The sequence below is a fragment of the Amblyomma mixtum genome, chromosome 2 (assembly GCF_055824585.1).
Source record: "Amblyomma mixtum isolate Tamu chromosome 2, ASM5582458v1, whole genome shotgun sequence".
In the NCBI taxonomy this organism is placed as follows: Eukaryota; Metazoa; Arthropoda; class Arachnida; order Ixodida; family Ixodidae; genus Amblyomma; species Amblyomma mixtum.
This window is the reverse complement of record NC_143013.1, coordinates 256,750,741-256,771,207: the sequence shown is the minus strand read 5'-3', so window position 1 is coordinate 256,771,207 and position 20,467 is coordinate 256,750,741. Positions and strand designations below refer to the sequence as shown.

The window sequence follows — 20,467 nt, the reverse complement described above, 5'->3', positions numbered from 1 at the left end:
CACTTTCAATGCAATAGCATTCGAGCTCTCGCCACACAAATACTGGATGTCCGGGAAAGCCCTGATTGCTTGAGACAGTGATGGCCTCACCGGTCTCGCGTGAGCGGATGACGTAAAAAATAAACAGAATACTTTGCAGCCCCAGCAACCTTATAACCCGCAGCAACGCGAAAAGATTAGCTTCCATTGTACCACTATGCCATCCTCGCAGCTGAACAGCGTGTTCAACTTCCAGTTTCTCGCACTGTGTTTTGGATGTCATCGTCTTCAACTTTCACCCGTGCACAATGGAGCGGTTCTGTTTTATTCTGTTCAACGTCCCAAAGCGCTTCAGACTAAGATGGACATCGTAATAGAGGGCTCCGGATAATTTAGGCCACCTGGGTTCTTTGACGTGTACTGACATCGCACAGCACACAGGCCTTTAGCATTTCGCCACCCTCGAAATGCGATCCCCATGGTCGGGATCGAACCCTTGTCTTTCGGGTCAGCAGTTGAGCACCACATATCCACTGAACCACAGCAGCGGCCACATGCGCAATGAATTCGGAACACACCGCTATCGCAATGCACTCTTAAGATGCCTTAAGCGGCCCCAAAATTTTCCTGCTTTTCCTACAAACCTAGACTGGCTGTTCGCTTACCGCGATGTGCCCTGAGAGTATGCTCAATGTGAATGCGACGTGTTTTATGAGTGGTACTGCAGCTGCCAGAAAAAGCAGACACAGACAGGGCAGATTTAAGAACGGGACCTGTAACTTCATGTCCGCTTGCCACGTTCTGCCCATTACGAAAGCCTCGTGCTGCCTTCGATACAACCGCGCAAAGGCTCCATGTAAATTCAAGATCAACCACTGACACGTCAACGCGGAGAATCAGCGGCCGACATGCCATCCGCACGAATATCCTGCAATCGGTAGCGGTAGTTTTTTTTTTTTTTTTCATTTAAGCGCCACTGCTACTTCGAAACCACCACTAAAGTAAGGACTTTTTGTACTTACGTTGTGCAGTTGGATTTCAAATACTGCACCGCCTTTTTGTAATAATCAAGGTGCTCCACTTTGACCTCTCTTTCTCCGCTGATAGACATATTTAAAATCCCAAAATCTCTCTCTAAGATCTTGTCCATGGGAAACTATAGAGAGGGCATATAAATATTGCGGGCATTCGATTAGGTTGCATGTAATTTGTCCTTGCATGAAGCAACCACATTACTTCCTGACAATAAAGTAGTAATTTATGGATGGAGGTGAAAAAATTAAGATGTGGCCTTGATTCATGCAACTACTGAAACAAAGCTGTGGCTCAGCTTTGAAGCCCAAGGAGCTTCTAGCGTTTTACTTCCATACCATTTAAAGACAGTCATCGAAACAATTAGGTACTCATACATTGCACGTAATTAAGCAGGTCTGCACAGAATTTCCAGCGCCGCGGCTGCATATACCTCGAATAGCATATGATGTTGATCGTGTGATGCCACTGCGAGAAAGAATTTTCGTAGCGCGCCGAGTATCTTTTATACAGTGGGAATTTTTAAAACATTTACAAATTTGTAATTAAAAAACTGTGAGAAATTCCTCGGTGCGTTCTCTTGACCTGGATTGTGCAGCAATGCGGACATTTTGTACCTCATTTGCCAAAAATAACGCAGCAGCATGTTTTTGCTTCTCAACAGCATAAAGAAGCCTTTAGCACACCCATAAAGATCGAAAGGTGACAGTACGTGAGGGCAAGGGTTCACCTTACTTTGCACAGATTAAGTGCTTAAGGGCTGCCACAGTGCTTCGAACAAACCACCGCTGCGCACTTACTTTTGGCAAAGATGGTACCTTAGATGGATGAATAATTATACGACTAATTAACTTCAGTTTCGTAATAAACTTTTTTGTTTTTCATTCTAGAGTGCGAGGTTATATTGAGTAATTGTTGGCCGTCAACATCGAAGCTTAACCCCGTTTTTAAATTTTCTTAATCGGCAATACGCATCGAAGCATCGAATGTCAAAAATACGCATTTGGTAGCTTGTTGGGTTGGCTTTCTTGCATTACTTAATTATAAAATGGCTGCACTGCGCGTGGTGTTGTCGCCGATATCAAGTTGACTTCTATTTACACCCACTGCGCCATTTACACCCACTGCGCTTGTACTGATGCATCAGAAGTTGGAGAGTCGCCATTCTATCATACACTACAGGTAAAATGTGAGTTTGGGAAACGCTGCATTTTGATAGGCATTTATTTTGAGTCGGCGTTTTGAACGGATGTTTCGTTTAGGTTATGTGACCTAGAGTACAGGTGGACGGTAAACAACGCGAAAAAATCGCGAAACATATCTAGACCATCTAGTTCGGGTTTACCCTAACTAAGGAAATCGACCGTGATTTTTTATTTCTCCATTTGTAGTGATGATGGCAATCACGAGCTGCCAATGGTTAATGCCCTCTTCTCCCAGTCAGGATAACCCAAACGTGTTACTGTCGGTATGTGTTAAACAGCATGAGTCGAAGCTGCGGCTGCGCTTGCGGAGACGGGCTCGCGCAGTCAGGGATTCCAGCAGTCAGCGCGTCCTGTACGCTTAAGTAGTACTCTCCATAGGAAAAAAAAAATACACCTTAATGGTGTAACACTAATTACGGCGCCCTTTCCACGCCCTTATTTTTTCTTGTTCTTTTTAAAGGGTGCGCTGAGCACGTTAGCACCTTTAACGCACCCCGGCACCCTTCGAAGGCGCACGAGTGCAAAGGGCGTTGCAGCTCCTTCGGGTGCAAGGGTGCGTAAGAGAATAGGGGTGTTCTTCGACTTTTTGAACAACTTTGCAGTAATTAAGTCAAGCGGGCTTTTAAAATGATGAGAGGTATTCGAGCTTTCCATTAAACGACAGCTGCAGCCTTGATGCGAGCACCTATAATGCGATTCGCACCCCCATAAAGTGATAATTAACCGAATTATTCTAGCTGAAGTGCTAAGCACCACTGACTTCAAATAGGAGCTCCCTGAAATGGCATATATAAACGTGAAGAAGGTATGCGCGTCATGGCCAAAGTAAGTATTGCGCGCAGCAGTGGTGTCTTCAGTATTGAACTGTGTCAACTCAGTAGCTTTGTATGGCTCATTCCAGTTACGCTTTATTATTTATTTATTTATTTATTTATTTATTTATTTATTTATTTATTTATTTATTTATTTATTTATTTATTTATTTATTTATTTATTTATTTATTTATTTATTTATTTATTTATTTATTTATTTATTTATTTATTTATTTATTTATTTATTTATTTATTTATTATACCCTCAGGGTACAAATGTACATTATAGAGGGGAGGGGCGGATGCAGAGGCATACACATTGTACACAAAAAAGTTATTAGTAAAAATATACACAATCACTGTAAAACCAGTACAAAAACGAAAAGTAAGCATACAAAAAGAATGAAGAAGAACAAAGGTACAAAGAGTAAATTACGAAATCGGTAACGGTTTTAATAAATACAGAAAAATATGACAAGGAAAACAAATAATAAACCAGGAATGCAGTTCCTAATAAACAAACAGTCGTAATGGGAATATGAACACCATCTATGAATGCCATGATGATGATATGAGCCCTAGCTATGAAAAGAAACTGTGTAATGCCGATTTAAAGTTCTCAATTTCAGATATGCTTGTTACTGATGCTGGTAGGTTATTCCAGTCATTGCTTGTCCGAGGAATAAACGAGTATGAATATGCAAGCGTATTTGAGTGTGGAATGTGTATCTTTTTGCTGTGGTCACGGCGAGTTGAAATGTATGACGGTGGTTGAACCCAAAGATAGCGCAAGGTTGTGTTATGGTGGTATATTTTATGAAAAAGAGACAGGCGAGATAGCTTTCTTCGGGTCGATAAAAGTGGTAGTTGTAAGTAGGTTTTCATATTAGTAACACTAGCGGTCCTTTGGTAGTTGTTTAAGATAAACCGGGCTGAGCGATTTTGTATTGCCTCAAGAGAATGTATGAGTGTTACGTGACCGGGATCCCAGACAGATGACGCGTATTCAAGTTGTGGACGAATGTAAGTTGTGTACAATAATAATTTTAACGATGATGGTGCAAGGCGGAAATTACGGCGTATATATCCAAGGGTGCTACTGGCTTTAAAAGTGATATAATTGACATGCGATTTCCAAGATAGATTATTGGTAATGAGAACTCCCAGATACCGGTATGATGTCACCGATTCTAATGAGACGTTATTAAGCATATAAGTGGGACTTATGAGGTTAGTGCGAGATACCCTCATAGATTTGCATTTGTTAATATTTATTTGCATCCACCATGTATTACACCATTCTACAATATTATTGAGGTCATTCTGAATTAATAAAGCATCTGAAGCATCAGTTAGTTTACGGTATAAAACACAGTCGTCTGCAAAAAGACAAATTTTGGAAGAAACGTAAGAACGTAAGTCATTTATGTAAATCAGGAATAAGAGAGGACCTAGAACCGACCCTTGCGGAACGCCGAATTGAACTGGGGCCGAGGGTGAGTTCACTTCATTAGTGGTTACAAACTGAACGCGGGATGTGATGAAAGCATTAATCCAGTCAATTATTGCAGGGTCTATGTTTAGGAAGCTTAGTTTATGAAGAAGTAGTGTATGGTTAACTTTGTCAAATGCTTTGGAGAAATCGAGGAATATGCAATCAATTGAAAAACCACAGTCTAGATAGGCATGCAAATCATTAGTGAAAGAGACTAGCTCAGTTTCACAAGAGAAATTTTTACGGAATCCATGCTGCACACTGGAAAAAAAGTTGTTATCTTCAAGAAAGTTAACTAGATGCGTGTATATAATGTGTTCCATAATTTTACACGGTACGGATGTAAGGGAAATGGGCCTGTAGTTGAGCGGATTATGTGTTGGACCTGACTTGTGGATGGGGATTACTTTTCCAGTTTTCCAATCATGAGGTATACTGCCAGAGTTATACGACTGAGAAAAAATGCACTGTAGTATGACTGAACAGTATTCCACGGTATATTGCAAAAATTTAACATTGATCTCGTCGACTCCACAAGATAATTTGGGTTTTAATTTATTTATTATGGCTTTGATGCCAGTTGCTTCAAATATTATGGCTTCCATGAGGTGATAATTGGTAGCATTTATAGCTGGCATCTGATTGGTAAGCACAGGGGATGAAAATGACTGAAAGAATGTGTCGTTAAGTACTTTGGAACAAAGGTGAGGCGGTACTGATTCCCCGGAACTTGTGAGTAGTGATAAGCCGTCCTTATTAGTACCTCCTCGTATAACATTCCAAAAACGTTTTGGATTAGTCTTTAATAATTGTGGAAGAGTAGTATTCAAAAAAGAAAATTTAGCTGACCTTAAGGAAGTATTATAAGACTTTGCCGCTTTTTTGTACGCTAGCCAAGCTGTCGGTTTTGAAGACTATTTAGCTGAACGGAATAAACGCTTTTTTTTTATTGGATAACCGGTTTAAGTATGTGTTATACCAAGGGGCTTTACTGCTGGTGTAGGCGGTTCTAAGGGGGACGGTCGGCTGATTAATGCTGAAATTTTTTCTCTGAACATGCGCCAGCTAGTTTCTACGGGCCGATCCTGACAGAGCGGCAAAAAAACATCTAAAAATGAGCAGAGTTCACTGTTGATGGTGGTGTAATCAGCTTTGTTATAATCACGAAATTTTCTTTTCTGTCGGCAAATTTTTGTTTGAGTCACAGTTAGCGTGAGGTGTAATATATCATGATCGCACAGCCCAGGCAGGTGTGAAACCGCGGATAAGTTATCCGCTGATGACGTAAGAATAAGGTCAAGTAGTGATGATGTGTTTTGCGTTACACGTGTGGGAAGACTAAAAATCTGTGATAGGCTGAAGTCTGAACAAATGGAAAGAAACAAGTTGGATTCAGCGGACGAAGGGGTAGAAAAGGGATTGTTATGTGACCAGACAATATTCGGAAAATTGAAGGAATGCAGTTTATGTTGATTTGGCAAAATAACTGACACATTATAGTATCGTGTTACTGTAGCAAGCTTATTTTTCTTGTTTGAATATTTTTTTTTTAAATCACGCCGTGAACATCATGCAGATATCAACAAATGACTACAGCAAGCAGGCTTTGAAACACCGTGAAAGACACATCTGGGTATTATATATATAGTTGGGGGATGCCATAACTGTAATGCAACGCTAGACACGTCGTTGCCAGCTTTTCGTAGGGAATGTTTAGCTTCCCTTCAAGAGTGTACCCCAATAGAGAAAATGATCAGCGTCTTTGAAACAATCAAAAACTATGAAACTGTAAAACAGTGGGAAAAAGGGTGTAACTGTAACGATCCCACCTTTGCTATGGGTGTGACAAGCATACCCTGCACCCTTTTGAGAGGGTGCAAGGGTGCGAGTTGTAGACACGAAGATGCACCCTTCAGGGTCTAATTTTTTTTTACAGTGCATCCAGAGACATGTCCGTTCTTCCCGGCTTCCGCTACGGAAGCAATCCTGAACCCTTTTTTCGAGAACTTGTCCCGGACTTAATGCCGCGTGACCCATACCTCCTCAGCCGGGGCTAGCATCCGAGCCGCCAGCCAGACAGTCATGTGGACACACAGGCATCAGCGTCGAGCCCTTTTAACATTAATTAAAGCGATATGCCTGTATCTTTCTAAATTATACCAAAGGTCGAATTTTTTCAATAATAAAGCAGCTGCTGCTAACGTCTGCTTCCTACAGCACTTACAAATTATGCATACGAATAGTGTAATTGCAAACCACGTTTTCGAAAGCTATGGGATCTGGAGGAGCAGTGAAAAATACTTACGTTATCTGTTAAGGCTTTGCTAAGTTGCGATAGATTCATCGTTTGTGGGTTGCTTTTGTCTTTGTCTTCAGAAGCGATCTGGAAAAAAAAGCAATTCGGGCACTTCGCATGTTTTGAAAAAAAAAAAATGTTATTTCCCACTCAATTAGCACATCTGTTCCTGTTTAAAGGCGTTTTTTTTTGTATTAAAATCGGGATCGATAGTTGTGTGTAACGAGGGCCGGGCACGTTGTGTAAACTTTCATATTTTGAATATAGTTAGTAGGTCATCTATCTATCGGTATATCTTCAATAATTAGTTAGCCAGAGCTAACGTGTTAACTATGCCCAAAATTTAAGTGCAGTCGGCAGCGAAAGTTTTTAGGATGAGTGACACGCAAACGAAACCGATAGCTATTTGGAAGCCGCCGGATCGAGATCGCAGGGCTACGCTTACTGGGGTGAAAATCAAAATTTTACATAGTGCCAGATGGTGCTTTAAGAAGCAATGAAGGGGCCTTTCTTCGGTAGAATCTAGTCGGCGCACAACTTGACAGCATGTGAATTTTTCCAAGTATTTTAATTTGCGTCTCAATTACGTCATTCTGGGCTCGGGGAAGGGGGTGTTGCAGGGCGCAGAGGTGCTTCCAGTGAGATTTAATTTGCGTTCATGTCTTAAAACAATGTCATTGATTAAGGGTTTGCCAGCGGTTTACAATGGCTTCGTTGTGCATTTCCCGAAGGAGCTCACGGACCAGCTCCTTACCTGGAATCCCTGCATGGCCACGGAGAAACCTAATGGTGACAGCGAGGATGTGTCAAGTGGGTCTGTAGCCTTTCCAGGTCCTCTGGTATATCTGCCTAGATGTTACGCTGCTGCTCGAAGCACATGACTGCTTTAGAGTCTGTATAGATTGTGCAAGCTGATTTGCGTGGCGCTTGCGGGAGGAAATTCTTGCGTTGACACGTACGGCTACTATATTGCTGGTGTGAAATGTGAGGGTTTGGGATTGTGTAGTGCGGATCGCAAATGCCGCAGCAGTAGCGGCTCCTGTGTACACATGTACAGATATACACATCTGCACAAGTGCTAGTGTTTGCGTGCAAAAAAAAAACTGCAAATGTGATTGTTTACTGCATTCGAATCAGTACGAAAGCACAGTTTTTTGCTAAGTAGAAGACGACGGTGAGCGGTTGGTGCCGCTGGACGGAGCGCTCGCGCTAGGCCAGCTGCGGACACGTGAGAGACGATTTTGCGCCGGTCAGAACTACAGGATAAGCGCCAAGTAAAAGTCAAAGAGATGGCAGTGCCGCCGGACGGAGCACTCGCGCTAGCCAAACAAACAATGCGAACACACAACGTGAACAGACAACGGATGGTTTTGGTCGGGGTTGCTACCTATCGGATTTGTGCTTACGCACTATAAGGCTGGTTGTAAAGAAGGGGCACAAAGGCAAAGTTCAAGTTTTAGGCCAAAGTTGCAGACAGGCACTTTCAGGGAAGGTCAGCAGAGGTACGGCCTTATCTAGGATCCATCTACCCTGTGATGATGCCGAGAAGCAACCGAATCGTTGGACCCGACGAAAGTGCATAAAAGACGTGAGGGGTATAACGATTCGGACGTCATAAAAGTTTTGGTTGTAAGTGTGGGTCGCAAGGTTGAGAAACGCAATTCTGTCAAGTATTAAGCAATGATAAAATTTTGGTGAGTTTTCAGGTGAATGAAGTATGCTATAGAATGCACAATTTTACGCACAGAAGGTGCATGAACTAATTAGGTCGCCTGCTTCTCCTGGAAACTGCCGTGCCGTTTGACCACCGTACATATCGAGTAGTCTGTGTTTACGGCTGAAGTGGTTTTTATTTGATGTGTCTGTTTCGTAAATGTGTGCTTAGAAGTAATATGCAGGGACTCTAGGGATGGGGTGCTGGCTGTTGGGCAAAGATATGCGATGACTCATCATCATCATCAGCCTGACTAACGCCCACTGCAAGACAAAAGCCTCTTCCATACCTCTTCAATTAACCCCGTCGTGTGCCATCTGCGGCCATCCTATCTCGGCAAACTGCTTAATATCATCCGCCCACCTAACTTTCTGCCCCCCCCCCCCCCCCCTGTGCTTCCCTCCCCTTGGAAACCAGTCATCATCAAGGACCATCGGTTACCTTCCTTTGCCTTATTACATTCCCTGCCCAAGCCCATTTCTTCCTATCGATTTCGACTACGTTGTCATTAACCCACGTTTGGCCCCTGACCCACTCTGCCCTCTTCCTATCTCTTACCGTTATGCCTATCATTTTTCTTTCCATAGGTCTGTGCGCTGTCCTTAGCTTAGGTTGAAGCCTTTTCGCTAAATTCCCCATTTCTGCGCCACAGGTGAGTACCAGCAAGGTATAGCTGCAGATACTTTTCTCTAGAGGGATATTGATAAACCGCCATTCATGATCTCAGAGAACTTGCCAAATGCACTCTACCCCATTCTCATTCTTCTAGTTATTTCACTCTCGTAATCCAGATCTGGGTCACTATCTGCGCTAAGTAGGCGTATTCCCTTGCCACTTCCAACACCTCGCTACCAATTCTAAACTGTTGTCCCCTTCCGAGACTGTTGAAGATTACTTTGGTTTTCTACATGTTAATTTTTAGACCCACCATTCTACTCTGCTTAACTCATTGATAATGTTTTGCAGCTTTTCTCCTGAATGACTTAGTAAGGCAATGTCGTCAGCGAATCGCAGATTACTAAGGTATTCTCGATTCACTGATATCCCCAACTGTTCCCAATCCAGGCCTCTGAATACCTCCTGTAAACAGGTGGTGGACAGCATTCGAGAGATCGTGCTAACCTAGCTGACACCATTTTCTACTGGAATTTTATTGCTGACTTTATTGCTTATGTGGCAGAAGAAGAATTTTTATTTTTCTGGGGAATGTTGAAATTCTCCTGATACTTCATAATGAGCTGTGAATTGTAGTCCCTGCCGTAGAGTTCACTATATTTGGTGGGGTCATTTTGTGCACCAGAGTGTCAGGTCGTCCGAATATATGAGTGAAAAATGCGGTAGGCATACTAAACCCCATGTCTACCGCATAGAAGAGCTCACAAAGGCGCTAATTTTACCATAAAATACTGTTTGTGCGCCTTCATCATCACCCACATAAATGGAAGCTACATTCGAACCTCTTGAAAAGTCCTCGATTAGGATTAGGTGGTGGCAGAGGACTTGGTATGGCATCATATTACATAGTTGTCGCGTGGCTTGGTGCGACGCCACATTACATCATTGTCACGTGACCTGGTATGACGTCAATTACACTGTCGTCACGTTACTTGGTATGACGTCATACGCCTATGATATTGTAGCGTGCAACGCCAAAAAGAACACCCGCGCAGAGACGAAAAACCTGCGGCGGTCCCCTAGTGGTTCGAGCGCGCGCGAGAGAGCCAACTGACTTCTTCCTCTTCTAGCGCATGCGCTACTTCTGTCTCTTCTTCGAATGCATGTATCACTGCCCCCCCTCTTCTGCAGCATCGACACGATGCGGCTGGGAGTGAAAAGTCAGCGAAAGGGTAGAACACAGCTGCAGTGGACCGCAGTTCAGTCAGGTAGCCGGTCGTGGTAAGGCTTCATGCGAACAACGTGTACGACTTCAGTTCGGTGCGACCGGCGCGATGAACAAGCTGTCGGGGCCGGAGCAACTGCATAAGTCACATCACTGATGCGGCGCACTACTTCGTAAGGGCCGAAGTATCGGCGCAGCAGCTTTTCAGAGAGCCCGCGGCGACGAACAGGTATCCAAATCCACACAAGGTCGCCGGGAGCATAACTGACGAAACGGCGTCCACAGTTGTACTTAGTGGCGTCAGCCTCCTGTTGACGGTGGATGCGCAGGCGGGCCAGTTGACGCGCTTCCTCAGCACGCTGAACGAAGGTATCTACGTCGATGTCAGCGTCAGAGTCGCAGTAAGGGTCGACGGGCAACATAGCATCCAACGGAGTGGTCACCTGGCGACCGAAGACAAGCTGAAAGGGGGTCAGTCGGGTTGTTTCCTGCAGGGCGGTGTTGTACGCAAACGTTACGTACGGCAGAATGGCGTCCCAAGTTCGATGCTCGACGTCAACGTACATTGATAGCATGTCGGCTAGTGTGCGGTTGAGTCGCTCTACCAACCCGTTTGTCTGCGGGTGATACGCCGTAGCACGTCGGTGGCTCGTGTGCGTCAGAGTCATCACGGACTGGGTTAAGCGGGCCGTGAAAGCAGTTCCCCGGTCAGTAACAACAACGGCGGGTGCTCCATGACGCAAGACAATGTTGTGGACGAAGAACTGCGCCACTTCAGCAGCAGTGCCTTTGGCAAGAGACGTGGTCTCAGCGTACCGTGTGAGGTAGTCAGTCGCAACGACTATCCAACGCTTTCCAGACGAAGACTTCGGAAATGGGCCAAGGAGGTCCATGCCCACTTGATGGAAAGGGGTCTTCGGTGGATCGACGGGGTGAAGAAATCCGGCCGGTTTCAATGGAGGAGTCTTCCGACGTTGGCATTCACGGCATGTTTTGACGTAGGCCCGCACCGATGGGAGTAACCTGGGCCAATAATACTTTTGTCTAATCCGCGCGAGTGTACGGCTGACTCCAAGGTGGCCGGCGGATGGTGCATCATGACAGGCACTCAAGACCTCAGACCGCAGCTGTGATGGTACGACAAGTAGGAACACTTCTTCGCTGTTGGCAAAGTTGCGCCTGTAGAGAACACCAGACCGTAAAGTGAAGGTGTGAAGCCCTCGAAGAAAAACACGCGGAATGGGAGCTTCACTGCCTTCGAGGTAATCGATGAGCGGCGCCAACTCCGTGTCCGCCCTCTGAAGCTGCGCCATTTGGGTGGTACTAACAGAGCCCAGGAAAGGAAAATCATCGGTGGTTTCTTCGGTATTGATTGGGATAGGCGCGCGCGACAGACAATCCGCATCCTGATGCTTGCGGCCAGACTTGTAAACTACTGTTAAGTCGTATTCTTGCAAGCGTAAGCTCCATCTAGCCAAGCGTCCTGAGGGGTCTTTGAGGCTCGCCAGCCAGCATAAGGAGTGGTGGTCGCTTACCACACGGAAGGGTCGTCCGTAGAGGTACGGTCGGAACTTGCAGATGGCCCATATCACTGCAAGGCATTCTTTCTCCGTCGTAGAATAATTGGTCTCGGAGCGCGTAAGTGTCCGACTAGCATAACTGATGACCCGTTCTGCACCGTCTTGCCACTGGATCAGTACTGCACCAAGGCCAACATTGCTGGCGTCAGTGTGGATGTCCGTGGCAGCATGCTCGTCGAAGTGGCCGAATATCGGAGTGCTTTGCAGACGGCTGCGAAGCTCGACAAATGCAGCCTCTTCGTCGGTCCCCCACAGGAAGGGCGTGTCGTCACGGGTCAGTGCGTTCAGCGGTTCCGCGATTTTCGAGAAATCTTGAATAAAGCGCCTATAATAGGAGCACAGGCCTAAAAACCGGCGAACGGCCTTCTTGTCAGTTGGGCGTGGAAAACCTGAGACGGCAGCAGTCTTGTCAGGGTCCGGGCGAACACCTTGTGCGCTGACAACGTGACCAGGAAAGCGAAGTTCCTCAAAGCCAAAATGGCATTTCTCGGCTTTGATGGTGAGTTGCGCGGATTTGAGCGCTTGTAGCACAATGCGCAACCGCTCCAAGTGTTGGTCAAAGGTGGGCGAAAATATAACGACATCGTCCAGGTACACCAGGCAGGACTGCCATTTCAAGCCGGAGAGGACAGTGTCCATCATGCGTTGGAAAGTTGCCGGTGCTGAGCACAGACCAAATGGGAGCACTTTAAACTCATAGAGGCCGTCAGGCGTCACGAAAGCCGTCTTCTCCCGGTCTCTCTCGTCCACTTCGATTTGCCAGTACCCGCTTTTAAGATCCAATGACGAGAAGTATCTGGCGTTCCGCAATCGGTCGAGCGCGTCATCTATCCTGGGCAGCGGGTAAACGTCCTTTTTGGTCACGCTGTTAAGTTTCCTGTAGTCCACGCAGAAACGCAGAGTATTGTCCTTCTTTTTGACAAGAACCACAGGCGATGCCCACGGACTGGTGGACGGCTGAATGACATCGTCTGCAAGCATCTCGGCAACCTGATTCTGAATGGCTTCTCTCTCCACCGGGGAAACACGATATGGGCGCTGGCAGACGGGTCGCGTAGTCTCGTCAGTGATGATACGATGCTTGGCGAGTGGAGTTCGGCCGACCTTCGAGCACGTAGCGAAACAGTCCGCAAATTCTGCCAAGAGGGCCGACAGAAGATCCCTCTGAACCGACGGCAAGGCAGGATTTATTCTGACTGACTGAAGAACGTGATGTGGGCCAGCATACTCCGGAGAGGGTCCTCCCACGGTGCACAAACCTGGAACCTCAGCAACGTCGTGGAGGAAGGCAATAGCCATGCCTTTGGCCAGGTGCTGATATTCGATGGCAAAGTTAGTCAGGAGGACGTGGGTGCGGCCGTCACGTAGTTGGACGAGACCTCTTGCAACGGCAAGTCCCCGCTTAAGCAGCAGTGGACTATGGCTGTCCGCTAGGCCCTCGTAGTCATGAAAGAGGTCGTTCCGCACGAGCACCAGAACACTGCACCGCGGCGGCACCGTGACGTCGTTCTCGACAATGCGCAGAGCGTTGCTGCAGGGATCGCGGGAGTCAAAGCGCGCCACGGCCTGTTTGGTCGAGAACGTGACACGTGCCTCCTGAAAGTCAATCACAGCGCCGTTCGACTGCAGGAAGTCGATCCCCAGAATCAAGTCTCTGGAACACTCGGGGAGTACGACAAATTCACCAACGTACGTAAAACCACTAATCCCAACTCTAGCCGTGCACTTGCCCACAGGGGAAATTAGGTGGCTACCAGCGGTGCGAATGGGAGTCCCCGTCCACGGTGTCAGAACCTTCTTAAGTTCTCCAGCGAAGGCACGGCTCATAACAGAGTAATCAGCACCGGTATCGAGCAGCGCGGTAATGTCAGTGCCATCAATTGTTACACGCAAATCGGATGCAGCGTATCTGATACTGTCGCTGCCTCTCTCTGTCCGGGTATCGTCGGCTCGAGGGTTCCGCGATGGAGGATCTTGACACGTCCCGACGTCAGCGGCCTTGCCTCCAGAGGTCGCTGGTGTTAGTTTTCCCGACGCGGACTCGGCGAGCGACGGCCAGCAGAGCTACTCTGGCGGCCAGGGCTGGAAGAGCGATAACGGAGAGGCGAAGGGGAACGGGACTCGCGCCTTCCAGAGTAGGCAGGGTTCTGGCGTGCCCAGAGATGCTGTGCAATCTCATGCGGTCGTTCGCCGTTCTGAGGGCAGGGTGCGTCGGGATGGAAACCGCGAAGGCCCACTTGGCGGTACGGACAGGCGCGGTAGAGGTGACCAGGCTCCCCACAGTGGTAGCAGAGAGGCCTGCGGTCCGGTGTACGCCACAAATCCGACTTGCGAGGGCGTGGCCCGGCTGTAGCAGATGCGGTTGCAGAATACGTGGCGATGTTACTCACGGAGGTCGACGGGGTCTCACCGTAGCCAGGCACGCTTGCGTGACATGTGCCGATGTTGCTCACGCCAGGCGTTGGGGTAATGGGACCGTAGCCTGCCGTGCGACGTACAACAGATGCGTACGTGGGTCGGTCATCGAACCGGGATGGCGCTTCGGGGACAGGAGGTGCCTGCGCAGCCTGTCGCACCTCGTCCCTGACAACTTCGGACAGCGCTGCCAGCGGCGCAGGTGCAACCTGAGGCAGATGGATCCGTTGCAGTTCCTCCCGGACAACGGAGCGAATTAGTTCACGCAAGGTGTCTGCACTGCCGCCGAGACACGACGAAAAGGCTTCGGGCACCATGCAGTTGATGTCCCGGTTGTACTGGCGGGCCCGTTGTTGCAGCGTCGTCTCCATCGTGGTCGCCTCGGTTAGAAATTCCGCCACCGTGCGGGGTGGGCTGCGCACGAGGCCCGCGAACAGCTCCTGCTTAACCCCACGCATGAGATGGCGCAGCTTCTTCTCCTCTGTCATGTTGGGGTCGGCGCGCTTGAAAAGACGGGTCATGTCTTCGGTGTACATGCGCACGCTTTCGTTCGTGCGCTGATTTCGGGAGTGCAGCGCAGCTTCGGCCTTCTCCCGGCGGTCAGCGTTGGGGAACGTAGCCAGGAGACTCCGGCAAAACGTCTCCCAGGTGGGAAGTGTAGCCTTGTGGTTTTCAAACCACGTCCGAGCAGACTCTTCCAGGGCAAAGTAGACGTTATTCAGCTTGCGCTCGTCGCACCAGCCGTTGTAGCGTGCGACCCGCTCGAACGTCTCCAGCCAGTCCTCAGCGTCTTCGAACACGTCACCGTGAAAAGATGGCGGTGTTCGCGGTGGGTGGCAAAGGATCGGCGCCAGGGGCCTGGTGTCAGCGGCCACGGCAGTTGGACTCGACGGTAGAGGCTGGATCGGCGGCTGGGTCCTGGTGTCAGTGGCCATGTCAGTTGGACTCGGCGGTCGAGGCTGCGTCGTCCTAGTTGGAGGGGGAAGGGGCCCAAATTCAGGCGACTCTCCGCGGAGACGGCGGCTGGGTCGCTGGTGAACCGGTGTGAGGTCCGTAGTGATGCTGTACGGAGTTTGCAGGTCGGGAAGCGTACCCAGCACTGCTCCACCAAACTGTAGCGTGCAACGCCAAAAAGAACACCCGCGCAGAGACGAAAAACCTGCGGCGGTCCCCTAGTGGTTCGAGCGCGCGCGAGAGAGCCAACTGACTTCTTCCTCTTCTAGCGCATGCGCTACTTCTGTCTCTTCTTCGAATGCATGTATCAATATCATCACTAATGATACTAATTGCTTTTGGCGTTACCTAATTAGCATTGATTTGGCCTGTTGATTACCGTTCGTTAATTACTGATGTGACATCATCATCTTCATCACGTGACTAGCCGGCTCGTGACGTCACATGGTGCCGTTTCTTGCGGACACTTTTTGCGACGTCACCTTGAAATTGAGCCACCTAATGCTTTCACATTAAGTTAATCAGCGCACTCACTCTCAAATCCAGATGTAACATACTATGATTTTGGCTAGGCCAACAGTAATCTTCTCTGCCAATTACAGACAAGTATGTCCACGGTTCAATGCAGCTGACCAGGGCCTTAGAGGATTTGTGCATCTCAGCACCACTTTTACTAAGCGATCACCTTTGCAGTCATCAAAAACTAGGAATTAAATCTCCCATTCAACCTGGAAAATTTGAACTAAGCCTTACTGATAATACTTTTTGAATCAGCCCCTGAAGAAGAAGCGATCACGTATACGATGTTCTGTAACCTTCCAGAAGCGGAAAAAAGAGCATCTCTCTAAGGTCAATAAACACGTTTCGGAAGGAACCTTAGCAAAACAGCGGAAATCCTTTCGACATTCCTAAAAGTGGAAAGCTGCTCTCTGACTACCAATCATTGCCTAATTTCACTAAACTCCTTTGGGGAAAAGATGATGAAGGTAATTGTTCTGCATCGCTTCCGGGGCCATCTGGAAACTGTCTTGTTCTTTCCACATACAGAAAATGGTTTCCATAGCTGCGTATCCATACGAGGCTTATTTCTCCTACTCAGGCATACCTATCTATCCTCGTAATGTTCCCTTGTACATTTCCATACATTAACAGTTCCATACATTTCCCTGTACATTTCCATTTCCATACAACGGATACATACTTTCGAAAGGCCCTTCTCAAGAGTAATGATATCTTCAGCCACTTTAGACTGCTGTTCGTCGGTAGCTGAATCATATAATAGTCGTATCGTTTGTGTTATGAACTTTCTATAAGCATCTTCCATCTTTTTTTCTTCATCTGGGTAATCCGGATACTCCTCTGAATAATCGGCGCCGGACACTTTAAAGTCTTGGTCTGAAGGCTTGGTCATCTGAAGCAACAAATCAGAAAAAAACCATTACCTCTCTTTTGCTGAGAATATTTTTAAATGCTCAAGAAAAATATATCCTTACCGTTATCACCGGTCTCGAATTTTCCACTTCTACGGAATATTGAAACACGGGCATTGGGCCGGCGTTTTGTAGTATCTCCTTGTAGGTTTTATTTTGTACGGTTGCATCTGACAGTGCAGGCCACGAACCTAATTTATAACCATCCAGTGCTCTTTTTACCGACTCCTTTAGAGCTGCTATGCCTTGATCTGAAGAAAATACAAATATTTTTGATGACAAGTGTGGATACCTTCGCTCTTGTATTAGTAGCCATGCAAAACATCCTTTTGGCTATAGTTAGCACTTAGTAGATATTGCTTGTGTGCTTAACGGCTGTTTGTTCGTTTGTTTCTTGTCATTTTAATGCAGTGTCGCGAATTTCCGACATACCGATTGCACACTGTGATATCATTATAAATGCAGCTTGCATAAAAATTAACAGTCAATATGTTCCCAGCAGCCTGGGTTTTTGGTGACTATATAATGTTCCACCGGGAGTGAACTATCTGAAGGAAACTTGGGCGGTAATGTGTGACCACCAGCCAAATTTCAACGATTCCTCCTTACCGATTTTGTGATAACTCTTGTCCGAGGAAACCGAAAAAATTGTTCTAAAAAACAGTTAAAACTGTCTGGGCCTTGTAGCTTCTCTTTGTCGTAACGAGATGAATTAAAGTCTGTTTCTTGGCGAATAACTTATTCATTTATGATTTGTTGTTAAATCGCGACTAAGGGATTTTCCGCCGCTTAGTACCTGTTCAAGGAATAACATTGAAGCGTATTATTCTGTAGAGTGGTTATATTTTTCATGGAACATAATGAGTAGCACAAACTGTTACGAATTAAGTGGGCTAGGGAACGCGTGTTGTCTTCAAAACCATTGAGACAAGTGCAGCACGAAGCGCAAATATGAACAAAGGAGAAGAGTGGTAAGCCACAGTCAGCTGACGAACGGGTGGCGTCTCACCCGGAAAAAAAGCTTTTCAAGAAAATGTGCGAACCAGCCCCCTTCTACCCTCATCACTCCCTCCACTTTCCTTTTTTCCTGTTCGGCCGTTTTGCCAGGCATAGACGGGGCCTAGATAATCGTCGTCAGCTTTACCTCAATTAGGGAAACCAAGATAACTCCATTGTCATAATCTCGGTCAGCAAACTGTGACTACTCCAGTGTTGTTGCGGATCCAAGCAATCAATGGCGCATACCCACACGGGGGTATTAGCAGAGAATCGGGAAGGATAATGACGCTAATGCACTCAACAGCAACAACTTTCCTGTCCTCATTTACAGTGTGTTGCTCCACAGGTAACCGCCGTAGTGATGACACAGAAAGCTTGTGCATTTGAGCAATGGCTCAATTGATGAATATAAGCAGCAACAATGATGACTGAAAGGATAGTGACAAGAGCGAACGAGCGGCTGAGTTTGGCCTTTGTTATAGAGAAGAAGAATGTGCGAAATGGGCGAGCACAGACAGCCCCGTAAACGTCAGATTGCCGGTAGCCAAGAGGTGCAGTGCAATGCCAAGATTTTTTTTTCTTTCGCTGCCAAATCAATCTGAATCTCTTCGTAAGCAAGAAAAACTATACTACATTAAACACGAATCCCAGCCTTCGGGAAAGTCTTAATGCATTTTGGTCTATTTGTTAAAAAGGATCAAATGCTCATTGCCGCAATTCGTGACATACCGATCTCTCAGATATCAGCGGCACTAAAAAGTGGTTGACGTTAGTTTTTTGTGTTTGTTACTTGGCAGATTGTCGCGCTTATACTGGTTTCATTTATTCACAGAATGGTCTTTAAAGGGCTGAAATCCATGGTTACACAATCGGAGCTGCGTCTGTAACCATACATATACATAGCTGCACTTGCTTTCCGCAAAGCAGAAAAACAGAACTGATTTGCCGTCACAGCATTTTTTAAGAATATAATAGATCTCACCTTGGACGCACGACCGATATGCATTTATAAGCTTCTCTGTGGCGCTTGAGGATTGCGTGGGCGATGTTGCGTTTTCCAAAAGACCTGAAATCGACATTCATTATGCACTAGCTGTACTACACGTGAAATTCTCAGCATTCCATCAAATTAAAATCGAATTTAAGTATGTCCGAAAGGGACTAAATGGGTCACATGAGTGTGGCATATCCTTCTTGTTCATTTGGCTGGGACATTCATCTAGCTATATGCGTTGTTTGGTATATGACGCAGCACCAAACGAATGCAAGCATTTTCTTCCAATTGTTATGCCCTCACCTGTGCACCATAAATTAAATGGGTCGATATGAGCCCGAAAGATTTCTTGGGATACCTGTGTTTTGGGGAGGAACTCTCTCGTTTTGTGAGGGAACACAACTGCTGTATGAGAAAAAAAAATGACGACGCAACAGTAGGGCAGAGCATAGGGAAAAACGATATATATCGAGAGATAATACGTTGCGATGTGTACGGGTAGATCCTGTTATGCCGCGACACACCAGACACTAGACACACTAGAAAAGTTCTGTAGGAGCGGCCGGTGTTGATGCTCTTCAGAAGCGTAGTCGTTCACACGGGCCCACAAAGAATGGCAAGTGATAGTTCCCGCAGCGAGGAAAATTTCTTTCGCGATTCACAATGATTGGAAGGCAACGGTGACTGTAGCCAATATTTTAATGATGAGTAGTTTTTGGCGTAGCTTACTGCAAACAGTGCACAACGGACTTTAGTGCTTTACAACCCACGCTAATGTTTTGCCTCAGTGCCCGCGGAGGCAACGACATTGAGGCACCTTACAGGGTACACGGTGACGTTACCGTATATCGAGTGCTAATGGAGCTGGATACAATGAGAAGGGTGCCTGGCCACCGAATACGCAAGACGCAGCTACATGCAAGACCAGACCACTCTGTCAACACCTAAGAAGGGTAGACAACTGACTCTCTTACACTTCTCCACAAGGTCCGACATACTAAAACTGTTATAACTTGTGTACATGCTCTTTAAACGTCTATAAGTTGAGAAGGGTAGACGTGCAGGCTAGTTGGTGAACCATGATTCTTTAAAACAGCGCAAATACAGGGACACAGCGCTGTGTGTGTCTTTTCTATCTGTGTCCCTGTCTTTTGCGCTGTTTTTAAAGAGTCTATAAGTTGGCTGCCGATTGTAGCTTTTGGCCAGAATGATTTCTTGCACATAGCACTTCTTCGCTCTAAAAGTAAGGGCCATAGAAATTGGCCCTCTACATGAAGCCCAAAAGAATGTATGTATTTCAGCATTGCGCATGAGGCTGCATAGATGTTGCTAAGCATTCCTTATGTCCTTCAAGAACATATAAAGAGGTCGCGTGATAAATCGAGATTGTACTACCTCTCCTTCTCTCGCGGCTTGTAATGCTGCGCCTATTCGACCAACTGAAATGTCGGCCTCCAAGTGAATGACATCGGCCAAGCACATTTGTACCACTTGACCACAATTCAGCATGAAGCCACCTACGCAACAGCTATCCATTTAGAGGATTCTGCGCTTCTTAGGTGCTACAGTCATGTGTCATGATCTTCCCGAATTTGTCTTTTCTTTTTCTATCTATATTCCTTCTTCACCCCAGCCGCCGCGGTGGCTCAGTGGTTATGGTGGGCTACTGACCCGAAATACGCGGGTTCCATCCCGGCCGTGGTGGTCGAATTTCTTTGGAG

The 20,467-nt window shown here is 46.7% G+C and overlaps 1 protein-coding gene across 1 annotated transcript in view; it reads right to left on the bottom strand.

The window, feature by feature from the left end:
* The window catches only part of LOC149363643 (neprilysin-2-like), a 77,923-nt gene that overhangs the window by 21,869 nt on the left and 35,587 nt on the right, over positions 1 to 20,467 (bottom strand). The window contains exons 5-9 of the mRNA XM_089573610.1: positions 18,735 to 18,818; positions 16,817 to 17,004; positions 16,525 to 16,734; positions 6,830 to 6,907; positions 1,002 to 1,135 (exon numbers count right to left, since the gene is read on the bottom strand). Coding sequence (XP_089429736.1) covers positions 1,002 to 1,135; positions 6,830 to 6,907; positions 16,525 to 16,734; positions 16,817 to 17,004; positions 18,735 to 18,818 — 694 coding nt within the window. The remainder of the gene's footprint in view (positions 1 to 1,001; positions 1,136 to 6,829; positions 6,908 to 16,524; positions 16,735 to 16,816; positions 17,005 to 18,734; positions 18,819 to 20,467) is intronic.